General features: G+C 39.4%; 1 protein-coding gene across 15 annotated transcripts in view; it reads left to right on the top strand.

The window, feature by feature from the left end:
* GOLGA4 (golgin A4) overlaps positions 1-26,375 on the top strand; it is a 128,541-nt gene that overhangs the window by 23,519 nt on the left and 78,647 nt on the right. For 6 of the 15 annotated variants that reach the window (XM_045436578.1, XM_045436581.1, XM_045436590.1 and 3 more), the window contains 5 exons: positions 3,683-3,781; positions 8,628-8,693; positions 18,420-18,734; positions 21,415-21,462; positions 23,285-23,341. In XM_045436578.1, the coding sequence (XP_045292534.1) occupies positions 3,683-3,781; positions 8,628-8,693; positions 18,420-18,734; positions 21,415-21,462; positions 23,285-23,341 (585 nt within the window). The remainder of the gene's footprint in view (positions 1-3,682; positions 3,782-8,627; positions 8,694-18,419; positions 18,735-21,414; positions 21,463-23,284; positions 23,342-26,375) is intronic. The other 9 variants (XM_045436582.1, XM_045436588.1, XM_045436583.1 and 6 more) reach the window with 2 other exon arrangements.

Here is a 26,375-nt window from a genome sequence, read left to right as displayed (position 1 = left end):
CAAGAAGTGAGTTAAGTTCTTAACAGATTTGGATTAGAATTTGAACAAAGTTTGAGAGACACGGAATTGAGACAGAATCTGATTGAGAATATTTGAGAACCGATGTGTAGAAGATTTTCATAGGCACAAGAAGGAAATGACAAGGACAGCAAGGGGGGGGGGAAAGCCCTTTGGGTTTTGAGGTCGTGTCAATGGGAACGTTTGTTTTCTTTAAGACTTATTTTATTTTTAGAGTGTATAGGAGCAGGAGAGAAGTGGGGAGGGAGAGAGAGGGAGAGTGAGAGAAAGAATCTCAGGCAGGCTCCATGCTCAGCGTAGAGCCTGATGTGGGGCTTGATCCTACAGCCTTGGGATCATGACCTGAGCTGAAATTCAGGGTCGGATGCGCATCACACCTGGCTTCTACTTGGGCAACAGGCAGGGGTATAGATTGTTGCTTGACAGGACCTTCCTTTGAGACGTTTGCTCAACAAGACCTTCCATACTGAACATCAGCTTTTGTGTTTTTCTCTTAGAATTTCAAATACACTCTTAACTGTAAAAATGTATTAATTATTTTTTAAATTAATTAATTAAATGTTTCATTTAGATCCAAGTTAGCATATGGTGCAACAGTGATTTCAGGAGTAGATTCCTTAGTGCCCCTTCCCCATGTAGCCCATCCCCCCTCCCACCACCCCTCCAGCAACCCTCTGTTTGTTCTCCGTATTTGAGAGTCTCTTCTGTTTTATCCCCCTCCCTGTTTTTATATTATTTTTGCTTCCCTCCCTTATGTTCATCTGTTTTGTATCTTAAATTTCTCGTATGAGTGAAGTCATGTGATATTTGTCTTTCTCTGACTAATTTCGCTTAGCATAATACCCTCTAGTTCCATCCACGTAGTTGCAAATGGCAAGATTTCATTCTTTTTGATTGCCGAGTAATACTCCATTGTATGTATATACCATTCATCCATCGATGGCCATTTGGGCTCTTTCCATACTTTGGCTATTATTGAAAGTGCTGCTATAAACATGGGGGTGCATGTGCCCCTTCAAAACAGCACACCTGTATCCTTTGGATAGATACCTAGTAGTGCAATTGCTGGGCCATAGGGTAATTCTATTTTTAATTTTTTGAGGAACCTCCATACTGTTTTCCAGAGTGGCTGCACCAGTTTGCAATCCCACCAGCAGTGCAAAAGAGTTCCTCTTTCTCTGCATCCTCGCCAACATGTCTCGTTGCCTGGGTTGTTAATTTTAACCATTCTGACTGGTGTGAGGTGGTATCTCATTGTGTTTTAATTTGTATTTCCCTGATGACGAGTGATGTTGAGCATTTTTTCATGTGTCTGTTTGCCATCTGGATGTCTTCTTTGGAGAAGTGTCTATTCATGTCTTTTGCCCATTTCTTCACTGGATTATTTGTTTTTTGGGTGTTGAGTTTGATAAGATCTTTATAGATTTTGGATACTAACCTTTTATCTGATATGTCATTTGCAAGTATCTTCTCCTATTCTGTCAGTTGCCTTTTAGTTTTGCTGATTGTTTCCTTCATTGTGCAGAAGCTTTTTATCTTGATGCCCCAGTAGTTCAGTTTTACTTTTGTTTCTCTTGCCTCCAGAGATGTGTTGAATAACTTGCTGTGGCCAGGGTCAAAGAGGTTTTTGCTTGCTTTCTCCTCTAGGATTTTGATGGCTTCCTGTCTTACGTTTAGGTCTTTTATCCATTTTGAGTTTATTTTTGTGTCTGGTGTAAGAAAGTGGTCCAGGTTCATTCTTCTGCATGTCGCTGTCCAGTTTTCCCAGCACCACTTGCTGACGAGACTGTCTTTATTCCATTGGCTATTCTTTCCTGCTTTGTCAAACATTAGTTGGCCATACGTTTGTGGGTCCATTTCCGGGTTCTCTATTCTGTTCCATTGGTCTGAGTGTCTGTTTTTTGTGCCAGTACCATACTGTCTTGATGATTACAGCTTTGTAATGCGTCTGGAAGTCCACGACTATGATGTCTCCAGCTTTGGTTTTCTTTTTCAGGATTACTTTGGCTATTCGGGGTCTTTTCTGGTTCCATACATATTTTAGGATTGTTTGTCCTAGTTCTGTGAAGAATGCTGTTGTTATTTTGGTAGAGCTTGCTTAACTGTGAAAAAATAATTAAAAAAAATTTTTTTTAACATTTATTCAATTTTGAAAGAGGAAGAGAGAACATGAGCAGGGATGGGGCAGAGAGAGAGGGAGACATAGGGTCCGAAGCAGGCTCCAGACTCTGAGCTGTCAGCGCAGAGCCCGATGTGGGGCTCGAACTCACAGACTGAGAGATCATGACCTGAGCTGAAGTCGGACACTTAACCGACTGAGCCACCAGGCGCCCCTGAAATTTTAAGTTATTTTGTTGTGTGGGCCAGAGTGACTTCGTTTCAAACATTAATCTTGGGAGCCTAAGAAGAGTGAATTTGTATAGCCTTTAACTTAAAATCACATCCATTCCAAGGATGACCTTTCTGAGTTCCCAGGAGAATTCAGATTTTCAGCAAGAATAGAAACTTGAATAAGATGAGTACCCAGAGCCAAACAGGCATCTAGTATATTTTAGTACACCACTAATACTCAATTTTTAGGACCAGATGAAGAGAGTTAGTGGAGGCTCTACTCAGTATCTATAACGCTGTAGTACTGAGATGAAAAGTCTAAGTTCTTCAGCCTGTGCAGACATTTATTTTCTGTTAATTCCTTTATTATATATAGTATATAATAATAATATACATTAACTGCTGAGTTGATGTTGCAAAAGATTTGGGTTTTTAAAAATTGATTTAGTTTTTGAGATAAACATAGATTCGCAGGAGGTTACAAAATTTTTTTTAGGGAGGCCCTGTTGTACCCTTTACCCATTTTCTCCCAAAGATAACATCTTGTATAACTATGGTACACCGGCAAAATGAGGGAATTGCCATTGGTAAACTGTGACATCCACAGAGATTATTCAGAGTTCACCAGTTTTACATTTCAAAGTTCATTTTAATTATAATTTCTTCTAATCTAATTCATGATCATTCATATTCTGGTGTATAGTGTACAGCTTGTGACAGAAACTGAAGGACAGAAGAGAATACATATTAAAAGAATTCGTATGATGATCGCTTCTCAGCCTTTTGGCTAAGCTCAAGTAGATCTTAGTAGATCTTAGTATACTAAAAGAATTAGTGTAATAGGATTTGTCCTGAAGACTCATTATATAAATGTCAGTTTCAAAAGTTCCTTCTGTACATATTTAAGTTTCTAAGCACAAAATAAACAATTATTTAACATTTTCTGTGTTTTGTCCTGCCCCCAATCTCAGTGCTCTCTTGTTGAATGTGTGACCCCGGTCAACATTTGTTCTATGAAGGCTTTGTGTTCTTTACCGTGTGTGGTTCTTATCGGTGTGGACTCTTACACCGAGTTGGCGGACACGCTGTGCGCTGTGGTGGCTGTCGCCCATGTCATTTGTGCGCCAGGAAGCAAGTTGAGATTCCAGGGAGCTCAAGTCCCCTCCATTGCTGAGCTTTCTGGCAACTTGCTATTTCTGCGGGTGGGGAGATGGTAGCCGTGGTGGTGGTGCACGTGCGGCGTGGCGAGGACACTTTGCGACACGCCCTCATGATTCGTTTTTCATGATGTGTTTTGTTTTTGTGCCTCTGCTTATTACACTGAATGAGACAGCTGCTAGCCGGGATGATAGCAGAGCCTGCTTTTCTCTCTGAGTATACTATCTTTGCTTTGGATCCCTCCAAGCAGCCTAAAACACAGACTGACAGTGTGGTGAGTCCTTCCACCGCTTTCTGCATTCCCCCTGTGGGGAAGCAAAGGAATTTGGTAATTCTAGAAGCACATCTCCTGCTGCTTGTCGCTCACTGTCCCTCCAAGCATCTTCAGTGCCCTGTTGCTAACCCTGCTCTAAAAAATCAGAGTAAACTGCTGAATTCTGACGGCTGGTGTGTTTTCTGGCAGCTTTTTAACAGCAGCAAAATAACACTGTTTTCATTAATGTGGCGAACTTGGTCTAAACTCTAAGTTTTCTCTCTGGGGAATGTTTGCTCATTAACTAAAAATGGTATGTATTGCTAGAAATCGCTGTTCTACTTTTGGCAGGAGGCCAAGAATATTTTGAGCTATGACTCACTGAGAAAAACAATGCATTGTTCATAAATCCGTAATTGAACAACATTGAGTAGGTGGGTGGATTCTACTGTAACAAATAATTGCATCTTATTTGGGGAGAGTACCAGTTTTCTATAAAACATCTGAAAGGAAGTAATTAATCTCATTATGTTTCAATTGACTGAATTCATATAATTTTGAATCCTGCATGTAACTTCACTTTGAGAAAGTGGACTGTTTTCATATGTATCTTAAGTTCTTAAGTTAGGAAATTAAAACTTAGAGATCTTTGATTGCCCAGTAAGGAAAGCTTTTTGTGTTGCATTGGACACTAATTGGGATTGAGGTTTTCCTTTTTTTTTTTTTTATTTTTTTTTAGTGTTTATTTTTGAGAGAGAGCCAGCAAACGGGGAGGGGTAGAGAGAGAGAGACAGAGACAGAGACAGAGAATCCCAAGCAGACTCCGCACTGTCAGCACAGAGCCCGATGCGGGGCTCCAACTCACGAACCATGAGATCATGACCTGAGCTGAAATCAAAGTCGGATGCTTTACCGACTGAGCTACCCAGGTGCCCTAAGGGATTGAGGTTTTTTTTAAACGAGGAGAATTGGTTTAATTTATTAAGTAGCTGGTGATGAAACTAGAACATTTCTGTACTTAATCCATGCAGCCAGGAAGGACTTGGTGTGCATGTGGTCAGTAGCAATGCTAAATCACATTCTGAACTTGGTTTTAGAAAAGAAGGGGCGCCTGGGTGGCGCAGTCGGTTGGGCGTCCGACTTCAGCCAGGTCACGATCTCGCGGTCCGTGAGTTCGAGCCCCGCGTCGGGCTCTGGGCTGATGGCTCAGAGCCTGGAGCCTGTTTCCGATTCTGTGTCTCCCTCTCTCTCTGCCCCTCCCCCGTTCATGCTCTGTCTCTCTCTGTCCCAAAAATAAATAAACGTTGAAAAATTAAAAAAAAAAAAAAAAAAAAAAAAAAAAAAAGAAAAGAAAACAGCTGAGAGTTCTAGTGATGCCCTAGCTTGGATCTCAGGGCCAAGGGTCTCTCCTTGGTTCTGGCTACAAGTAATACCTCACTATTTTCAAAACTGGTTTGAGAGGCAGACAGGAATCTAAGTTAACCTACCAATTTATTTTATTAAAAAAAAATTTTTTTTTTTAAGTAGACTCCACGCGAGGCTCAAACTCATGATGCTGAGATCAAGACCTGAGCTGAGATCTAAGAGTCAGACACTTAACAGACACCCCACTAATTTACTTTAAAAACATAAAATGATATTACTCTATATTTTATGTAATAGTAACAGAGACTTAAAAAAAAAGAAGATCCCCTCCTAGGCCTACTTCCATATACATAAAAGTAATTTAAGTACCTATTCTATTGTAAAAAATGCTGATGCCTTTGAAATATATGTATTTTATATGTTTATAAAATAAAGTTGTAATTATTTAAAAATACCTTAAGTAGACTAAAAGTCTTCATTTATCTTATTTAAATTTTGTCCAGATAAAAACTTCTCTCTGTGCAACAAAGGGAAATCACGGCATAACCTATAACAAAGTACAAATGGAACACAAATTTAGTGAGGGCCTACTTTTGAGTTCACCAGCTATTGATTTTTCCTTCATTCAGATTTTTGAAAATGACCCCAAATTCTAAAAATCACTGTATCCTTAGTGCTCAGCAGTCAAAAAAATAGTTGTTGAAAGAGAGAACAAAACATAATTGAAGACAAATCTGGCAGGGAACTGTGTGTGCTTTTAAATTAAATGCACTTTAGATTAGAAGAATTTTTCTGTTATCTAAGAATTGCCTCCGGGAGAAAGTACTGGTGACAGCTGAGTATTGACATGCGTTGAGCTGGTTCTTTTGGCTTCTCTCTGGGAGAAGGACTTCAGAAGCTTTTTTATACTGAAGGAAGTAACTGCATAAGGATTTGACAAGCATATACTAAGCCTCTACCACCAGTCAGGCAAAAGCATATACTAAGCCTCTACCACTAGTCCTGGGCACCAAGATGGACACGCAGGGCTCCTGCCCTCGGAGCATTTATAGTTTAGTCTAGAGACAAACACTTAGAATACAAAGGAATCAAGCCTTCCTAGAAGAAAATAACAGGGATGGGAAATGTGTTAGCGCTCAGGCAAGCCATATGAAACTTCATGAAAGATGCTGCGTTTGAAAGTTGAAAAGTAAATGAGAATTTGCTGGGCAAAAGTGAAGGTGTTACAAGTAGTGACAAATCTTTAATTTTGCTTCTACCGATTCCTAATTTAAACGTACAGGGTAACATGGCAATGCTTTCCTTAGCTGTGTCTATTTAAATATGTGATGTAATACACGTATTGAAATATATTTGCAGAGAGGGAAAGTTTTTAAACGTTAGGTAATGTTTGTCCGATAGTGTGATAGGTCAGTTATAGAATAGCTTTTTGTATGGACCACAATCATGTGTCAAGTAATTTACTTAAAATAGAATATAGACTCTCTTGCCACTCTTCATCCTGACTGAAATGTTTTTTTTTTTTTTTTATTTTTTTAAATTTTTTTTTTCAGCGTTTATTTATTTTTGGGACAGAGAGAGACAGAGCATGAACGGGGGAGGGGCAGAGAGAGAGGGAGACACAGAATCGGAAACAGGCTCCAGGCTCTGAGCCATCAGCCCAGAGCCTGACGCGGGGCTCGAACTCACGGACTGCGAGATCGTGACCTGGCTGAAGTCGGACGCTTAACCGACTGCGCCACCCAGGCGCCCCCTGACTGAAATGTTTTATGGAACCATTTCATTTCCTTTCTCTGCAGTTTAACGATCTTAATTTTCAATATAGGGATTGAGAGACTTCTTGAACTCTATAAAGTATGTTTTTTATTTTGTAGTGTGTAATGTAGTATATCTTTAGGGCCAGAAAGCATTAATGGTCACGCCACACAAATATAGCCATGTATACAGCTTGTAATTCTTTGAAATGGTAGAGAATAGGAAGATAAGAGTTACGTTCTCCCAACTTTTCTCCCTAATATAACCCTAAGGGAGATGTCTTGGACTGATAAAATTTGATAAGTCTTTTTATATTAGAGGGAGAAGGTGTATCAGTTGTTCTAGGGGAAAATCCAAACGTGTTACAAAAGTGGAAATAGTAGTAACGGTGGCAAAAGAATCCCACCCCGCATGCCCAGTACCCAGTAGCATCAGTTAATGGCTCATGGCTCTCTTATTTTATTATCATACCCCCACACTTGTCTAACCACCCTCCCACACATGCACACCTCCCTTCCCCTGTCCCCATCCCTGTTGGGTTATTTGAAGCAAATTTCAGAAACCTTATTCCATCTAAATGTTTTGGTGTATGTTTCTGAAAGATAATGACTAAAAATATATAACACAGTACATTGATCACACCTAAAAATTAGTAATTTCTTAGTACCAAATACCTAATGGGAGTACAGTTCAGAAAATTGAGAACACCTGCAAAGCTGAGTGCCATCTCCACTGATATTCAAGAATACTCAGGGGTCCCTGGGTGGCTCTGTTGGTTGGGCGTCTGACTCTTGATCTCGGCTCAGGTCATGATCTCATGGCTCGAGGGATCGAGCCCTGCATCGGGGGGATTCTCTCTCTTCCTCTCTCTCTGCACCCACCCTCAAAAATAAATAAACATTAAAAAAAAGAATATTCATTATTTGACCTTTCCTTGGTCAGCTGTAGAAATGTACAGGAAATGTCTTATTTAAAAATCTACCAAGTTACTGAAACATAGTGGCTAGGATTTGCTCTAACGCTTTGTTTAAAACTTAGAAGTTATTTTATCATGAGCTGCTTTTAAGGCTCTAATTTTGGTCAGTGTATTACAAATGCAGTACAGAATTTTGAATCTCAGAGAATCTCCTTCATTATCATGGAACCTATGCCAGGCTGATGTAATCAGGAGAATGTCGCTTAATTTGGAGCATTTGTCATAGCAACAGAACCAAACAAAAAGCTTTCATATGTGGAAGAAGATATTTTTAATGACAGGTTTTTCTGAAAATTGCCATAACAATTTCATTTAGACTGCTGGCTTCAGATGAATGAGGCATTTCCATCTCTTGTAGCAAAGATGTTTTTGAGGCCTTAGCCCAAGTAACTTTGAGTATTATTTTATCGTAGGGAACACTTGACATTGCTTTTTCTGGATAGTTGTCTATTTGAATGAGTTTTGCTAATTGAATCCCTGATGTTAATTTTGTCATGGGGGAAAAAGCTAGGGACCTTATAATGGGGAGAGGTATGTGATTAGCTTAAAATGAAATTTTCAACATACTAATCTTTGCTATTTAGTTACATATATTATAGCAAAATAAATTTTCTAAATACTCACCGTACTAGTTTTGCCTTGCATGAAAACATTCTAATAAATGAACTAATTGTGTTTGATAAATGTATCTAATGGGTCTTGGTGCTTGGCGTTTGTTCTTAACAGTTTTTTCTGTTCCTTTTCTTTATGATACTTCTTTGTTTTTCTTAGAATGCATCTATCCAAGCCACGAAATCTCCTGACAGTGTTAATGGAAGTGAACCAACCACTCCTCAGGTCTGTTACTACTGTTATTTTTAAAAAATAGCAAGTCATTTCAGAGTGTTGGTCAATCTATATTATTAGCATTTGACTTCCTATTGAAAGAGTGATGTCCAAACATTTGATATAATATGTATATGTATGGTAAATCCAAGTGTGTTGATGCTTTCTTGGAAACAGTTTTAAATAAAAATCATGCATGTATATACACCAGTCATGTAATACGACGTTGTTACTCATTTAAAAAATTAGTGGCAGTGAAGAGAAAACTTTTTGAAAAAAAGGAATATGACTTTATGCTTGTAAAATATTATGGATAGTTTATATTGAAAGACATATTGAATTACATAATTTGGAAGGGGGGGATATGGACGAAATGGGATTTCTTTTAAAGTTTGCTCTAATGCAGAGTGTTTTACTACTAGAGCACTTGTGTTATCTTTGATTTAAAAAAGTTACTTGGGGGGTGCAGCACAAGTGACATTCTTTTGATTCTTTCCGAAAACAAAAGAAAAAAAATTCATTAAAAACGTCATTATGACAGCAATGTCTGACATGAACATTCGTTTACTTTGGCTCTAGGGATGATGTTATCATTAACCTGGCTATTCTTAGCAGTCTCTAATGTAGGGCAGAAACATTTCTAATCTGTGAACCTGGAGCATATATGTAGACAATTTAGGAGCTAGATGATTTATGAACTAAATTGTGTAGACTAAACATTCTAAAGTATTGTCTAGCACAGATCCAGATTATAGCTTCGCAAACTCCGTGAACAGATTCTATGAGCTGAGAACTTTGTTCCTTTTGGGGGGAGCCGGTCAGGTTCTGGGCATAGTCCAAGTCCCTGGGCTTCTGGCTCTGGCTTTGCTCAGCCTTCCTAGTTAAACTCTTCCAGTCCTCTACAAATACATCATTATCTAGAAATGCCATGAAGTAGGGGTAAAATATTTGGAGGCACTGGTCTAAGTGGTTCTGGACAGATCCAGTGGTCTTTAGTGAATATTATTTAAGACTATTATTTAGAACGCGTATTTTCCTCTCTTACAGAATAGTTCAAAAAGGCTAAATACTGTTGTAAATGCAAAAACTAGAATGAATGAGAACCAGCTTTCTAACACATTCAGGAGAAATTTAAGGTTTAATGAAGGTGAAGAATGAACATGGGTGATACTCAGGAAGTAAGCCCACCAAAGGCTTGGAACTTTCTTAAAAAAATACAAATATTTTTCTCAAAAATAATAAAGTAGTAGTTATTGAGTGTTTACTATGTGTCAGACATCGTTAAACATTTTATATATATGATCTCATTGAATTCTTAATCACAAGCAGATGCCCTTACTCAGAAGTCTTTATTTTTAAACACGTTTCTGATTAGTTGGTTGTTGGCTGTTGTTAGCAAATTGGGAATGATGCATATCCTCCAAGGGGGTGGAATGCTTCCTGTGATTGGGTATCTTGACAGCAGCAGGAGATCAGAGAGTTGACGCCAAGGGAGAAGAGACGGCATAAAGCAAGCCCGAGAGTTCATACAGCTGCCGGTGATTCCCCCCCCGTTACTGCGTTGAACATCCTACGTATTTCAGTTGCTTGTGGCACCCAGTATAATGATTTAATAAGCATTTGCTCCTTTTTTCTTTTCCACACAGTATATTGTGAAAAACTTCAAACATACAGAGAACTAGAACTTTCAAGTGAGCATCTGTATACCTACCACCTAGATTCTGTCATTGGTACTTTACTGTGTTTGCTTTATCACCAGTCTGTCTGTGTCTACATTCTTCTGTCTGCCCCTCAATCCATTTTTACTTTTAAAAATTACTTATTTATTTTTTAATTTTTTAAACGTTTATTTATTTTTTGAGAGAGAGAGAGAGAAGCGCAGGCAGGGGAGGGGCAGAGGGAGAGGGAGACACAGAATCTGAAGCAGGCTCCAGGCTCTGAGCCGTCGGCACAGAGCCCGATGCGGGGCTCGAACTCGTGAGCCATGAGGTCATGACCTGAGCCAAAGTGGGACGCTCAACCGACTGAGCCACTCAGGCGCCCCTCCAATTTTACTTTCTTAATGGCATTTCAGAGTAAGTTGTGGGTCATGATATCCTTCCCTTTAATGTTTTAGCATGTGTATCATTAACCAGAGTTCATTACTTGTATTTTTTTTAAGTATTATAATTACTTTGAGGAGAGAGGAATGGAAATACCACATGTAAGAATTAATTCTTAAAAATACAAGTTAAATCAAATTTTAAAGGACCTTACTATGAAACTGACTAGTTTCAGAGGTTTAATTAGTGGTATAATTACATATATAGCTACTAAGGACACACAGCCTAGAGGTTTTGTAGTAATGAATCACGATGAAAATTTACTTTACTAATTTTTTAGTTAATTTGTCTGGTTAAAAGGTAGTTATCTCCCTAGTTTTTTTTTTTTTTTTAGATTGAAGTATAATTGACATATGATACCTCCTTAGTTTCAGGTATACATCATAGTGATTTGATATTTTTGTACATTAGGAAATGATCCCCATGATTAGTCTAGTTACCAGAATCTGTCGCCATGCAGAATTATTACAGTATTAATGACTGGGTTCCCTATGCTGTACATTACATCCCTCTGACTTCTTTCTTTTACAACTGGAAGTTTGTACTTATTAATTCTCTTCACCTATTTTTCCTTCTTCCCCAAACCCCTCCCTCTTCATGTAACCGATAGTTTGTTTCCTGTATCTATGCAACTGTATTGTTTTGTTTGTTTTATTTTTTTAAATTTTATATATCAGTGAAATCATATGGCATTTGACGTTCTTTGACTTATCTCACCTAGAATAGTACCCTCTAGGTCCATCCATGTCACAAATGGCAAGATTTCACTCTTTTTACATGGCTAAGTAATATTCTTTTTTAAAAAAATGTATCTATTTTGAGAGAGAGAGTGAGCACACATGCTTGTGCACGCCAGTGGGGAGGGACAGAGAGAGAGAGGAAGAGAGAGAATCCCAAGCGGGCTCTGTGCTGATGGTGCAGAGCCCAATGTGGGGCTCTATCTCACGAATCTTGAGATCATGACCTGAGCGGAAATCAAGAGTCTGACGCTTCGCTGACTGAGCCACCCAGGTGCCCCAAGTAATATTTTTATATATATGTTCCTATAATATTCTTATAATCTCTATCTCTGTGTCTGTGTCTGTGTCTGTTCTGTCTATACATCACATTTTCTTTATCCATTCAGCTGTTGAAGGACACTTGGGTTGCTTCCATATCTTGGCTTGTGTAGATAATGCAGTGAACGTGAGGATGCATACTTCTCCTGGAGTTTGTGTTTCCGTTCTTTTTTGCACATCAGTCCCCAGAAGGGGAATTGCTGGATTGTATGGTAGTTCTATTTTTAATTTTTTGATGACCTCCATACTGGTTTCCATCGTGGCCACACCAGTTTACGTTCCCACCAGCAGTGTACAAGGGTTCCCTTTCCCTACATCCTCACCAACACTTGCTGTTCTTTGTCTTTGTGATAATAGCCGATCTGACCACTGTGAGGTGCTGTCTCATTGTGCTTTTGGTTTGCAATTCCTTGATGGTTAGTGATGTTCTTTTCCCAGGCCCGTTGGCCATCTGCTTGTCTCCTTTGGAAAAATGTCTATTCAAGTCCTATGCCCGTTAAAAAAATTTTTTTTATGTTGTGTAAGTTCTTTATGTATTTTGGATGTTAGTGCCTTATCAAATGTATGATTTGCAGGTACCTTTTCCCATTCAGTAGGTTGCCTTTTCATTTTGTTGATGGTTTCCTTCACTGTGCAAAAAAAGCCTTTTAGTTCGATGTAATCCCATTTGTTTATTTTAGCTTTTGTTATCCTTGCCTAATGAGACTGGTCCAAAAAACATACTGCTAAGACTGATATCAAAGAGCTTACTGCCTTTTTCTTCTAGGAGTTGTGTTTTCTTTTTTGAGGTAAATTTTACATAAAGTGAAATGTACAGACCTCAAGTGTGCATCGACCCGAGTTTTAACAAATGTGTATGCTGAAGCCATATGTTAATCCCATGCAGAGATTACAGAACATTATCAAGACCCCAGAAAGTTCCTTTATGGTTCTTCTTCCTCCTAAAGGCAATCTCTTAAAATTTTTTCCCACCAAACCGCGGGGGACTAGTTTTGCTTGTTTTAGGACTTTATATAGTAGCCTCACGTATGTGGTACGTACTCTCTTGTAGAATGCTTCTGTCACTCACCGCAGTGTTTTTGGAATTTCATCCATGTTGTTGTGGTTATCAGTAGTTTGTCCCTTTTTATTGCTGTGTAGAATCCCTTTGAACAGTTTATTACCTGTTAATGGACACCTGGGCCGTTTCCAGTTTTCAACTATTATGAATAGAATTACTACGAGCATTATTGTAGAAATCTTTTTGTGGATGTATGTTTTTCTTTCTTTTTCTTTTTGACTGTTATTGATTGTGTACTAATATGTTTTGATGATTTCTAGAATAACATATACTGTATATATAAAATGATGTATTTGTTACATATCCTTTTGACCAAGCATGGAATGTTTAAATATCTCTTATTGGATCATCATTATCATATTGCCAGATTAAGGCCTAACTGAACAAATGTGTACTAAGTACCTACTTTATGGAAAGCATTGTGGCAAGGAGACAGAGATAGAGAATATGGATTCTTTTCTAAATGAGCATATTTAGGGGCGCCTGGGTGGCTCAGTCGGTTAAGCGTCTGACTTCGGCTCAGGTCACGATCTCACGGTTCGTGGGTTTGAGCCCCACGTCGGGCTCTGTGCTGACAGCTCGGAGCCTGGAACCTTCTTCTGATTCTGTGTCTCCGTCTCTCTCCGCCCCTCCCCTGCTCATGCTGTCTCTCTCTGTCTCTCAAAAATAAATAAATGTAGAAAAAAATTTAAAAAAAATGAGCATATTTAGAGGTGAGGGTATGTATGTAGCAGATATAATGGCAGGAAAACTTAGTGCTTACTGCATATAGCACACCATTTGAAATGTTTTCATTTATTTAATTCTCATAACAATCCTACTGGGCAGGACTGTTGTTATTTCCATTTTACACATGAGAAAATTAAAACATAGAGGTCTTAAAACTAGTAAGTGGTGAAACTGGGATTCAAATCAGGGAATTCGGTTCAGAGTCTGTGTTCTTAGTCACTGTGCTGTAAGTGACCGTAGTTATTTTGGGGCATAAACAACTCAGCTGGTTGTTACACCAGTATGTAAGTAACTAATGGTGAGTCAGAATGCAGTCAGTGCTCCAGGAATGGTTCTGGTAAAAGCTTAGGCCATAAAGAAAGGTTGTTTCTGATGAGTGAGATCTGAGGTTTCCTGGAAAAGCGGACATCTGAGCTGAGTTTTGCAGGATGTCTGGATTTTCGTATGCAGGGAAATTATGGGCAGTGGTACAGAGGCACACACTGATGCGTTTGTTAAGGGGGCGGGAAGTTGCCTGTTGTGACTCAGGTTTTTGGTACATGGAGGGGTGAGTTTATAGAGAAATGGGTCTTGGGAGATGGGAACCTTGAATATAAGCTCAGGATCTTGAACCTTATATTAAATGGGAATCCAGTTTAAGAATTGGAATGAAATGATCTAAATGATGTTTTAGGAAGACAATTCTGGTGACAGTGTGACAGGGCAGATTAGGGTAAGAGATTAGAGGCAGGGGAATGGAAGACTGCTGCTGGTATCCAGCTTATAGAGGATAAGGTTCTGAATAAGAATAGTGTTGGGGGAATAAAAAGGAGGGATTGAAAACGGGGTCAAACGGGGGAGACAGAAAGGAATTAAAAGTAACTCTGATATGTTCACTTATTTTGGCGTATACATTTCTCCTTCCCTACCCCCCCATCAGTTTTTTTCAAAAATGAATTCTAAATCCGTGAATGTCTTTGATATCAGAAACCTGACAACATTTGGCACCAGTGGGAGTGTATTTTTTCACATATCAGAAAGCTTGAGGATAAACAGTCTTTAAGGGCCCTTCTCCAGTTAGCTTCTTGTCCCCCCACATCCTTTACCACTGCCTTTCACCCTCACAACTACAAGCTGCCCTCCAAGAGTTGCATCTTCATTCTAGACAGAAGGAAAGACTCAAGGCAAAGACAAAAGGCATATTCCTTTTTATGAAGAAAATAATCTGTCTCCTAGAAGGTTCCATTGTATAGATTTCCATGTATCGTGCCTTATTGGCTGAACTTAGTCTCCTGGCTCCCTCCTAGATGAAACAGGGTCTGGGAAAAGCTAATTAGAAAAACCCCTTTAACTGAAATATATCGCAATATAATGTATACAGAAAAGTATGATATACACCGTATACAGCTTTCTGAATGCTTACACATCAAGCACACCTTTGTAGCCAATGCTCCAAATCAAGACACAGAAATTACCAGTGTCGCTTCCATTCCCTGCTCTGACTCCCAAGGATAACGACTATCCTGACGTCTAGGTTAATTTTCTGTTTTTGAACTTTATGTAAATGGAATAAAAATGAGTATTCTTTCGTCTGTCTTCTTTTGCTCAATTCTTTATGAGATTCGTCTATATTGTTGTGGCTGTAAGTCATTCTCACTGCTGTCTAGTATTCCGTTGGTGAACAGACTGCAATCTATCCATTCGGTTATTGATAGGCATCAACAGTAGCTTCAGGTTTGGGACTATTTTTTTTTTTTTTTTACATTTATTTATTTCTGAGAGACAGAGACAGAGCACAAGTTGGGGAGGGGCAGAGATAAAAGGAGACACGGAATCCGAAGCAGGCTCCAGGCTCCGAGCTGTCAGCACAGAGCCCGATGCGGGGCTCAAACCCACGGACTGCGAGATCATGACCTGAGCCGAAGTCGGGTGCTTAACCGACTGAGTCACCCAGGCGCCCCTGGGGCTATTTTGAATAAGATTGCTGTAAACTTTCTAGTTTATCTTTTGCTGAACATACATACACATTTCCACTGAGTCCATTCTTAGTAATGAAATTGCTGATTCAGGTTATGTACTTGTATTTGGTTTTAGTAAATACTGACAAGTAGTTTTCCAAAGTGGACTACTCCATATCCTTACCAATACTTGGTATTTTCCATAGTTTTAATTTTAGCCATTCTGGTGGATGGGTGGTGGTGTCTCATGTGGCTTTAATTTGTGTTTGGGAAGGTGAGTATTACTTACTTGAACAAAACTGGGTCCTGGTAAAAAGAAAAACAGGAAGATTAGATACCAGGTGGTAGCCAGTATTTATTGTTTACCTTAAGCCAGTCTTACCTTGAAGTACTGTGCATGTATTGACTTATTACCCTTCACAACTACCCTGTGCGATGAGTGCATTTTACATATGAGGAAGCAGAAGCACCAAAGGTCAGGTAGCTTGCCCAAGGTCATAGTGCCAGTAATGGCAGAGCTAAGACTTGGGCCCAAGAGGTCTGGTTTCATAGCCTATGCTCTTAGCTACTGCATCATATGAAAGGGTCTGCCACAGAAGCTTGTGTATGACATTCTCATTTGTAAGTTTGTCTTTTATTTTAGTCTCCTTTCTCTAATGATTGTAATGATTATTAATGTATATTGAGTATTTGCTACATTGTAAGCACTTTGCATGTATTAACTCAGTGCTTGTGGCATCCATCTGAGGTGGGTAGTATTATCATCATCGTCATATAATTATTTTTGTCATCCCCATTTTAAGGAGGAAGAAAGAAGACTAGTGAAGTTAAGTAATTTGGTCAAGGTCATGTCGAACATACTGGGGGAACCAGGATTTGAACTTAGGCACCCTAATTCGATAGTCCACAGGCCGAATCACTACACTTAAATGTGTCACTTCCAAATGTGCCGGGGTGGCTGTTACCAGGTTTATCAGCTTCTGCGAAGACGTGTCTTTGACATTGTTCTTTAGCTTCTGGCTGACCCTAAGACAACAACTGTTTCTAGTGTAATTCGAACTTGCTTCACTTGTCTGTCCTAGGGCAACTCACCGTCTGTGTGAAGTGAAAAGCACTTTTTGCATAGGTCAGAAGTGGCTGGTCGTGGAGTATCAGTAAAGCAGTTCTTTTTTTTTTTTTTAAATGTTTTTTTTTTTTTCAACGTTTATTTATTTTTGGGACAGGGAGAGACAGAGCATGAACAGGGGAGGGGCAGAGAGAGAGGGAGACACAGAATCAGAAACAGGCTCCAGGCTCTGAGCCATCAGCCCAGAGCCCGACGCGGGGCTCGAACTCCCGGACCGCGAGATCGTGACCTGGCTGAAGTCGGACGCTTAACCGACTGCGCCACCCAGGCGCCCCAGTAAAGCAGTTCTTAAAAGGTTTTGAGCATGAGGGTCCCTCCTCTCCCTTAAGACTTTCTCCATCCCTCCACCCCCCATAAAGGTAAACTTGCACATTATGATAGAAGGGTGTTTGTGTAAATACATATACTGCATATGGAAAAGTACCTGTAATTGCTTTAAATCAAAACGAGTTCACAGTGTGCGTATTATTTTCTAACTTGGTGTTTTTCCATTTAATAGTATGTCTTGAACCTCTTTTCATATACTGTAATGTACATGACGTATCCTCTAGTGGGTGTACATTTGGGTTTCCGGTTTTTACTATTATAAATCACCTGTGAGAAATCTCTGTGCACGTGAAGGGGGAGGGGCATGTTATCTCCCCTCACTCCCGCCTTGCCTAGTACTGATACTAAGTCTCTAGCATCCATGAGTAAAGTTTTCCTGGTTTGCTTTTTTAAATTGTATACTAAAGAGAATATTTTTATTTTCCTGTAATTTTTGCCCACACATGGCCTCTGTCTTTCGTGGGCATTCATTCCTGGCATTGCTGAGATCTAGCAGGGGACCCTGTGGCACACTAATGAGAATGAGTTCCTAGGAAACACCTGTTAAATACTGCTGTCCCCTGAACAAAACAATGCAGTTTGGAGCATTTTTGTTGAATTATGTTATGTTATTTTTCGTTGTTACTATTCACATTAACACATCATTCAAATTAAGAGAACAGCTCTTGCTTATTACTGTTTCTAACATCAGACTTACTGATTTGTGCGGAGGGATTCTAGCTCAGATTTTTGAGTCGTCCTCCGTGACTTTTTAATGCTCATTTTTATTCTCAGTAGACAGAACGGTAATTACGCCGAGCTGGATGTCACTAGTCAACCCTGCCTGGCATTCTCTTAGTGAACAGAGTGGGCTCACTAAGCATTCCCCTCCCCCTTCCCCCAGTCCCCTCTTGTGTTAAAGAGGGCAATCAGGAATCAGCACCTCATGGAGACTCAAGGTAAAGCCCACTTGATTCTAGCCACACACTTCACAACATATATACCCCCCTTTTAGGCACTGGGTGTGTATACTGGTGATACAGACATCACTGCTTCCGAGGATCTTCTAGTTGAGTGGACGGACGTTCACGGCACACCGGGGAGGTCGGCTGGGAAAGCATGGCATCCTCCTTTTTTACAGATGTGCAAACTGAAGGGAAGTGACTGAGTGAAGGTCGTTCCACTGCTTGGTGACGGACCTGGGACCTGTATCCCAGCCCTCTGACTCCAAGTCCAGTGCTTTTTCAGAAATAACCAGGTGTCTCTTGTTTTCCAGAAAACAGTGTGTTATGCAAAATGTCAGGAATGTGAATTGCATTTGTTAGAGCTTTTAATAGGTTACTGGTGTTGGTGGTGATAGGGAATACTAGAAGTCTAAATGTGCATTTTAACCACATATTTTGTCGGGTTTTGGTTGCAGTCAGGTGACACGCAGTCTTTTGCACAGAAGCTCCAGCTCCGGGTACCTTCAGTGGAGTCTTTGTTTCGAAGTCCACTAAAGGAGTCTCTGTTCAGATCTTCTTCTAAAGAGTCTTTGGTACGAACGTCTTCCAGAGAGTCCCTGAATCGATTTGACCTGGACTTTTCTGCGGCCACCTTTGATCCATCCTCTGATATGGAGAGTGAACCAGAAGACTCACTCCCTAACTTAGACAGTCTCAACAAGGAACAGTTGATTCAGTGCTTGCGAAAAATGGAACGAAGGTTGAATAGCTACAAAGGAAAATGTTCCGAGGTAGGAGCATAATTTTTTTTTTTTTTTTTTTTTTTTGCCAATACGAAAAATTTCCCTCTTGTTCTCTGTCTAGTTCATATTACTGAATGGCTTTTACTCTTGTGGTTGGCTAAACCATTGATTCCCCATATCCGCTGATTATCATGGCTAGTCTCTGGCATTATCTAAAGATTTTCAGGTGTACAGAACCCCTTTGGCAAGACCGTTAGTCAAATTTTGGAGATCATTTCCGGTTTGCACCTTCTGTGCCCCTCTTCTCCCCCAGCCCCTCTCCCCAACATTGCTTGCACCCCCCCCCAGTGCCCCCAGTGCAGAGTGCATCATCTTGCCTCCTCACATCCCCTTTTCTTGTTCATCTTCTAACTGCTGTGCTTCCGAAGTTACCTCTTCTGCCGACCAGACTTCCATCGCTGCTTACCCTAATTATGTTTTAGGTGGTCCGATTTTCTGACACATTTGGTTCACTCTCATTATACCTGCATTTAAACTTCACCTCAGATGAATCTTTAATTGCTAAATCCCTTGAGGATGGCACTGTCTGTGTGGTCTAAGAGAGGAAGGAAGCAGTCCCATTCCATCTTTTTTCCGCTCTTCCCTTTGGGCTGGGTTGTATTAGTTTCCCTCCCTGTCCTGTGCAGTGAAAACTCTTCTTCCTTAGGAAAGCCTTTCTGGGGCGAGTTGCCCATGGAATTTTTTTCTTTAGACAGTGCATAATGTTTTATTGCCTTACCAGTTAACTCAGCACTATAGTTAACTTTAATTGATGAATAATAAGGTTCAAGGTCCGTATATAATGTTAGCCATAACTGCCATTTTCGATCATGGCTGTAGTATGCTTAGTTTTACCCTTGCAGCCAAACATAAAAACAGAAACCCCTAGACGAAATATGTAAAATATCTTTTTAAAACTACAAAGTGCTAAAAAAAAAAAAAATAAAATAAAAAAATAAATAAATAAAACTACAAAGTGCTGACAAAATAGGAAGGAATTATTAGGCTAAACTCTCTCAGCTCGCTGGAAGCTAGACATGTAAATAGCATTAAAGCCATCTGTTTCATGAGGTACTTGTGGAATCAGGCAGCTTTTTCCCATAAATTTATTGTTATTCATTTCTGTCCAAGTTAATAATTGTCCTGAATTATTTGTTGTATAGACTTATGTTATTTTTACTAACTTGCCTGTTGCTTCTAAGTTTAAAGCTGGGGCAGCAGTGTAATTAGTATGAAAGTATGCAAGACACTATGCATTTTAAGTTTCCGGTGCCATTGAATTTTGCACCTTCTCTGTGAAGTAGATATTAAGTAGCTTCATTTAGTAGAATGGGGTTGAGAGGCTCGTGGAGATGAAGAAAATGTGCTTAAAGTCACACAGGTAGCAGCTGACAGACCTTAGGTCTTTCTGGTTGTTTCCACCCTTCTGTGCCACCTCAGGTAGAGTCATGCGGCTTCTTAGGGATGAAAAGAGCACATAGTCTTCATGTCCGTCTTTCCTTGCCATTGTAGGTGACCAGGATAAGATCGTGCCGTAAGTGACATCTCATTGTTGGCTTACTCTTCCCACCTCTCCTACTCCCCGCTTGTTGAGCACCGTTTTCCTATCCGGGAATAAGAATACCTATTTTAGGGTAGTAAGAGGAGGATGATTGTGGTCTCAGGCAGATTGTTTTTTTTTTTTTAATTCTTTATTGCATGGACTCCCCTTCCGTGACTTCCTGCCTCTTAACTCAAGGCGTCAGTAGATGCGTTGAGGGGCACACAGCAACCTTCCAAGGAGAATGGCAGGGCGCGGAGTAGGGGAGTGCTTCCTCCTCAAGCTGCAGCCTGTCTCTTCAGAGCCCTCTGGTACTTCTGAAATAGGGTCCAAATAATCCATGGGAGCCGTGTGCTTATTTTTCAGACGAATAGGGCTATGTAATCTCTAGGTTTAAGAGATTTGTTAGTGTATAATTTCATCAGGTTGTGTAGAATGTTTAAATATCCTATTTAATTAGGTTAAATGGTGAAGCATCTCTTCAGAACCTAAATTACCAGTTTTCATCTACTGGTTACGAGTCCCTTTCTTCAGATTTTTACCCAACCCTCGTCACAGTTCCTATAATCAGAGTCTTTTAGAGATGAATTACGTGGTCTATAATAGCCCAAAGCAAAAAAACCGCCCGGTGAGCTTGCTAAATAAACACATATCCCTCCCCTCACCCCCAACTCCAGCCTCATTCAGTTAGTGTGGCGTGGGACCCAAGAATTTCTCCTCCTAAGCAAGCTCCCAGGGGATGCTGTTGCTGATGGTACTGGTTTGTGGCTACAGTTTGAGTAGCCTCGTGCCTTTAGGCAAGTTGGCTCTGATCATAATTGGGTACTGAGATTTAAAGGTGTATGTGCCTGAGGTGGAATCGAGTACAGATTTAATATCTTTATACAGTCAAGTTATATTTTATTTTTTAGAAATACATTTCATTTGTTAATTTTGACTGTACGCTATATGCATCTAATTAGGTTGAATGATCTATAAAAGGATTCTCCTGATTTGTGTATTTTTGACTTTCATAAAGAGATGCGTTAGCAGTATTTAAAATAACTCATTTATTAAAAAATAAAAAAATAAAAGAATAAAAAAATAAAATAAAATAACTCGTTTATTTAGGAATGACTGATATTATTGGTGACTTGTTCTTTATTTTAGTTTGTTATAGCTTATCAGACTCTTCAGAGAGAGAAGAAGAAGCTCCAAGTAAGTGATATCTTGGCTGTGATATTGATTCATACATTATTTAAAAATTAGAGTCTTGGGGCGCCTGGGTGGTGCAGTCGGTTAAGCATCCGACTTCAGCTCAGGTCACGATCTCGCGGTCCGTGAGTTCGAGCCCCGCGTCGGGCTCTGGGCTGATGGCTCAGAGCCTGGAGCCTGTTTCCGATTCTGTGTCTCCCTCTCTCTCTGCCCCTCCCCCGTTCATGCTCTGTCTCTCTCTGTCCCAAAAATAAATAAACGTTGAAAAAAAAAAAATTAAAAAAAAAAAATTAGAGTCTTATAGCAAGATAGTTCTGACCCTCACTTTTAATAATTCTCCATGTGACCCAAGTATTTTTTTTTTAAGTTTATTTATTTATTTTGAAAGAGAAAGAGAGCACAAGAGGAGCAGAGAGAGGGAGAGAGAATCACTCTCCAGGGTTCGAACTCACTAACTGACCTGAGATCATGACCTGAGCTGAAACCAAGAGTCACGCTTAACCAGCTGAGCCACCCAGGCACCCCGTTGTTTTAATAAAGGGAGCGAATGAGAAATTCCAGAGATTTTTACCTCTGGTCGGGATGGGCTTTTTTGAATTGTGGATCCCCTGCGGTGTGTAAGAGGTTCGGATTTAAGGCGTGTTTGCCTCTTTCAAACATGCTTTCTGGTGTCTCAATTTGCAAGTCACATCTTGGTTTTTAGTGGTAGAGACATACAGCCTTCAAAGCTTTCCCTTCTATTTTTGAAATATCTGCAGACATCTTTGTTCCTTATCATTATATCAAGGTCCAAACACAAGCATCTTCTCTGTTTTTTCCTGAGGCTGCTGCTTGTAAAGCTCTTGGTTAAGTATGTGGAGAGAGGAAGCTCTTCTGGGTGGCGCACCTCAGCCCCACTGTGTCACCCTGTTCTGTGGCTAGACATTTCCCACCAGGTATCCCAGGTGATAATTCACAGGTCAGAGCTAAGGGGAAGTATCCATTCCACTTCAAACGGTACCATCAGTTTGTTGTGATAAGATGTATAAATATTTATCATTTGGAATCATGCTGTATTAATTTCTGTTTCTGTCCTGTCTTGAGAAGGATGGAGAATATAGGCTTATTTTTGTTAGGGGATAGCATTTTTTATCTCTGCTGTATCACGATAAACATTTTAATGTCTTTTAATGGTAAAATATAACAGATACAGAAAGTCATGCACCAAAAATATAGTCTTATGTTTTACAGTAAAAGTTATTTTATAAACAGTTTAGCATTTTGTCCCATCTAAAGACACTAATTAATTTCCCCATGTGCATTATTGTAAAATATTTAATCTGCTATAAATAATAATCTCCATTAAGCACAACATTAAATTTTCTGGCTTTGATCTGGAGTATAATCAGTTCAGAATGATAATACCAATTATTTATTGCTGATTCAGTGTTCTCATTGTCCATAACAAATGTGGAAATCAGGGTATTACAAATAGAGTTTTTAGTTTGTTAATGTTTTCTTGAACATGGGGGTCTTTTGACATGAGGGGTAGCTCTGTTTTAATCCATTGTATTATTAATATTTCATAAATTCATATTCAAAAGTTCATCTTATTCCTCCAGTCTGTGGGTACCTTGCTTGTGTATCTATGAATTGTCTATGGATTTTTATTTCTAGATGTATGTAATTCTACCACTAAGTGGCGGTAGAGAACTGTGGTTGCATAGTCCCAGTGTAAAGGATGTTAAAGATAAAGTTCAATGATTTGTGCTCTTTTTCTACTTGCTTTTCATTAGTATGTCATGCAGTTGTTTGAGCCAACTTTTTTTTTCTTTTTAAATTGAAGGGTATATTAAGTCAGAGTCAGGATAAAGCACTTCGGAGAATTGGAGAGTTAAGAGAGGTAAGTTGTGACTAGTACTTTGAGAATAGTAATTAAATCTCTTACATTTATCAGAACTCTTGTACTTGTTGGGAGAGTTTCATATACACTTCGGTAGTTAGAGTAAAAACTAAACAGCCCAGCTCATAAGTTTTTATTTGTGTCGTTTTCCTAAGGTATGTACTGTTGGTGGAATTAATGACATAAGAGTATCTTGTTTAGGGGCACCTAGGTGGCTCAGTTGGGTAAGCATCCGACTCTTGGTTTGGGCTTAGGTCGTGATCTCACAGTTCATGGGTTGGAGCCCCGCTCTAACGAGTCTGGCTCTGTGCTGACGTCAGGAGCCTGCCTGGGATTTTCTCCCTCCCTCTCTCTCTGTGTCTCCCCTGTGCATGTGCACACAGACACACACACCCTCTCTCTCAAAATGAATAGATAAGAGAAAAAGAATATCATGGTTAGCAGTAGAATATCATTTGCCAGCTTGAACAGTCAGTGGCAACTTCCAAGGCTAACCTGTCTCCTCTGTTAGGTATTTCAGGCTTGTTTTTTGTTTTTCCTAACCAATAATCTTGGTAAAATTAGATAAAAATTATGTTCATTATAATTTTGGGGGATGACTTTTACAATGAGGTATTAGAATCCAGGCAAATATTTATCATTTGGAATCATACTTTGCTCATTTCTGCTCCTGTCCTGTCTTGAGAAGAACAGATATTATTGACTTGTATTGGTTAGAGGATAGGATTCTATATCGCTCCTGTATCGCTTATGGTAAAATTTTAAAAATATTTTGATTGTGAAAATATTTTAATTGTAAAGTACAACAAATATGGAAAATCATGCACAAAAATATATGCCTTATATGTGTATGGTGAACACATCATAACCACCACCATGGTCAAGAAATAGAATGTTCCTTGTCATCCCAAGAGCCCCTGTGTGTTTCCCAACCAAGTCATAGTCCCGTCCCTTTCTCCAAAAATAACTACTGACTTGTGTTGTACTTCCCTGTGTCTCTTTGAGCCTTTTTTTTTTTTTTTTTTTTTTTTTTAGTTATTTTGAGAGAGAGAGAGAGAGAGAGAGAGAGAGAGAGAATTCCAAGCAGGCTCCACACTGGCAGCATGGAGTCTGAGACAGGGCTCGAACCCATGAACCGTGAGATCATGACCTGAGCCCAAAGGAAGAGTCCAACGCTTAACTGATTGAGCCACCCAGGTACCCCTAAGGTTTTATCACCTAAGTGTGCACCTCTAGACTAATAGTCTTGCCTGTGTAAAAATTGTTTTGGTATATCTTGAAAAGTCTCCTTGAATCTACACATCCCCCTGGATCCCTTTCTTTTCCTTACAGTTCATGTGTGGAAGAACCTGATGATAAAAGACCCAAAATCACTTATTGGCCTTATTCCAGCATTATAAACACAACAGTCTTAGAATAACAATTCTAATACTACCACCATCAATTATGATTCATGAAATTAGTTAAATAAATTTTTATATACTGTTCCAGTTTTTCCACCATTTAAAGATCTTTTTCCATATGTATACTGTTAGGTCATAAGCCATTACATATGTATTCTTTTCCTTTTAACCCGTGTGAAAATGAAAACCCTGTTAGGAAATACTTGTCAGAGACACAGATTGACAAGTTTTAGTTATTTTTAGTATCTGCCTACCTGTGTTAGTTTTTCGTTGCTGCTGCAACAAATACCACAACCTTAGTGGCTTAAGACAACACAAATCTCAGAAATTTGACACAAGTCTTACCCAGCTGAAATCAAGGTGTCGGTTGGACTGTTCCTTAATGAAGGTTCTAGGGGACAATCTGTTTCTTTGCCATTTCCAGCTGTTGAGGCTGCCACGTCCTCTGATCCTTGGATGTGGCAAAGCCTTTTTCCTTTATCTTCAAAGCTATCAATGTTGCATCTCTGCCCATTCGACCATAATCACTTCTCCCCTTCTCTTTGAACTCAATTGGGAAAGGTTCTGATTTTAAGAACCCATGAGATTAGATTGGGCCCACCCAGATAATCCAGGATAATCTCCTATTTCGGGGCTCTTGATTTATTCACATCTGCACCTTCTCCTGATATATTCCAGGTTCAGGAATTAGGACTTGGGATCTGTGGGGCCATATTCTGCCTACCACACTGTCTTTAGTCAAGACTGTAATCAATGGAATGGCCAGGAGACTGCTGGGCCAAGGGAAGAGAGGAGGAACAAGGGGTCTAGAGGCCATAGAATAAATTGTTGTTTGGTACAGATCTACACTATTTTTTTAGTAGCTGAGATCTATTTCTGAACTATAACTCTGGTTCCAGTTACATGAAGAGAGATTTATTCCGTAATTTATGTGTAGATACTAAATGGATAAGTGAGGGTCTGGATATTTTAAATTTTGTTCACAAAGAACAAAAAATTTCCTTCAGCTAAATAGTATAATCCATAAAATCATGATTAGTATTTAATTAAACATTCAAAGTGCTGTAAGTCATAAAGTATTTCGTTTCTTTGGAATTAAAGTCTGAAGAGAAGTTACACGCAGGTTCATTAGTACTTTATTGATTCAGACCAGGCAAGAGTATAGTTTTCTTTATTTTGTTATATGAAGATATTCAGGGTATCAGGAAGGATGTCGGGTTTGAGGCTAGCATCGAGAACTACCATGACTTCCAGTGCTTTGACGAAACCTCAGATGCAAGGCCTTCTGGCTAAGCGTCTGCAGTTTCTTATTGTTGGCATATTCACTGTATCCCTGGGGGGTTGCAGCTTTCTGTAAGTTTGCTGTGGCTGAACCAAGAAAGAAGGCATATGCAGATTTCTATGGAAATTAAGATTCCATGAAAGATTTTGAAGAGATGAGGAAGGCTGGTATCTTTCAGGGGCTAAAAGGATTTTGGAATGTAAAGAATTTCTTTGGGTTGAGTCCCATGGAATTTTGTCACTGATCTGTGTTCCTCAATTATGGAACATGAATACTCGGTTATGACATAGTTTCTCTTGATAAACAAGGCAGCTAACAAATAACTGTAATAAAAAAAGATATTCAGAAA

Source organism: Leopardus geoffroyi, chromosome C2 (assembly GCF_018350155.1).
Source record: "Leopardus geoffroyi isolate Oge1 chromosome C2, O.geoffroyi_Oge1_pat1.0, whole genome shotgun sequence".
In the NCBI taxonomy this organism is placed as follows: Eukaryota; Metazoa; Chordata; class Mammalia; order Carnivora; family Felidae; genus Leopardus; species Leopardus geoffroyi.
Note: the sequence above shows the minus strand (reverse complement) of the source record. Positions and strands in the feature narration are given on the sequence as shown.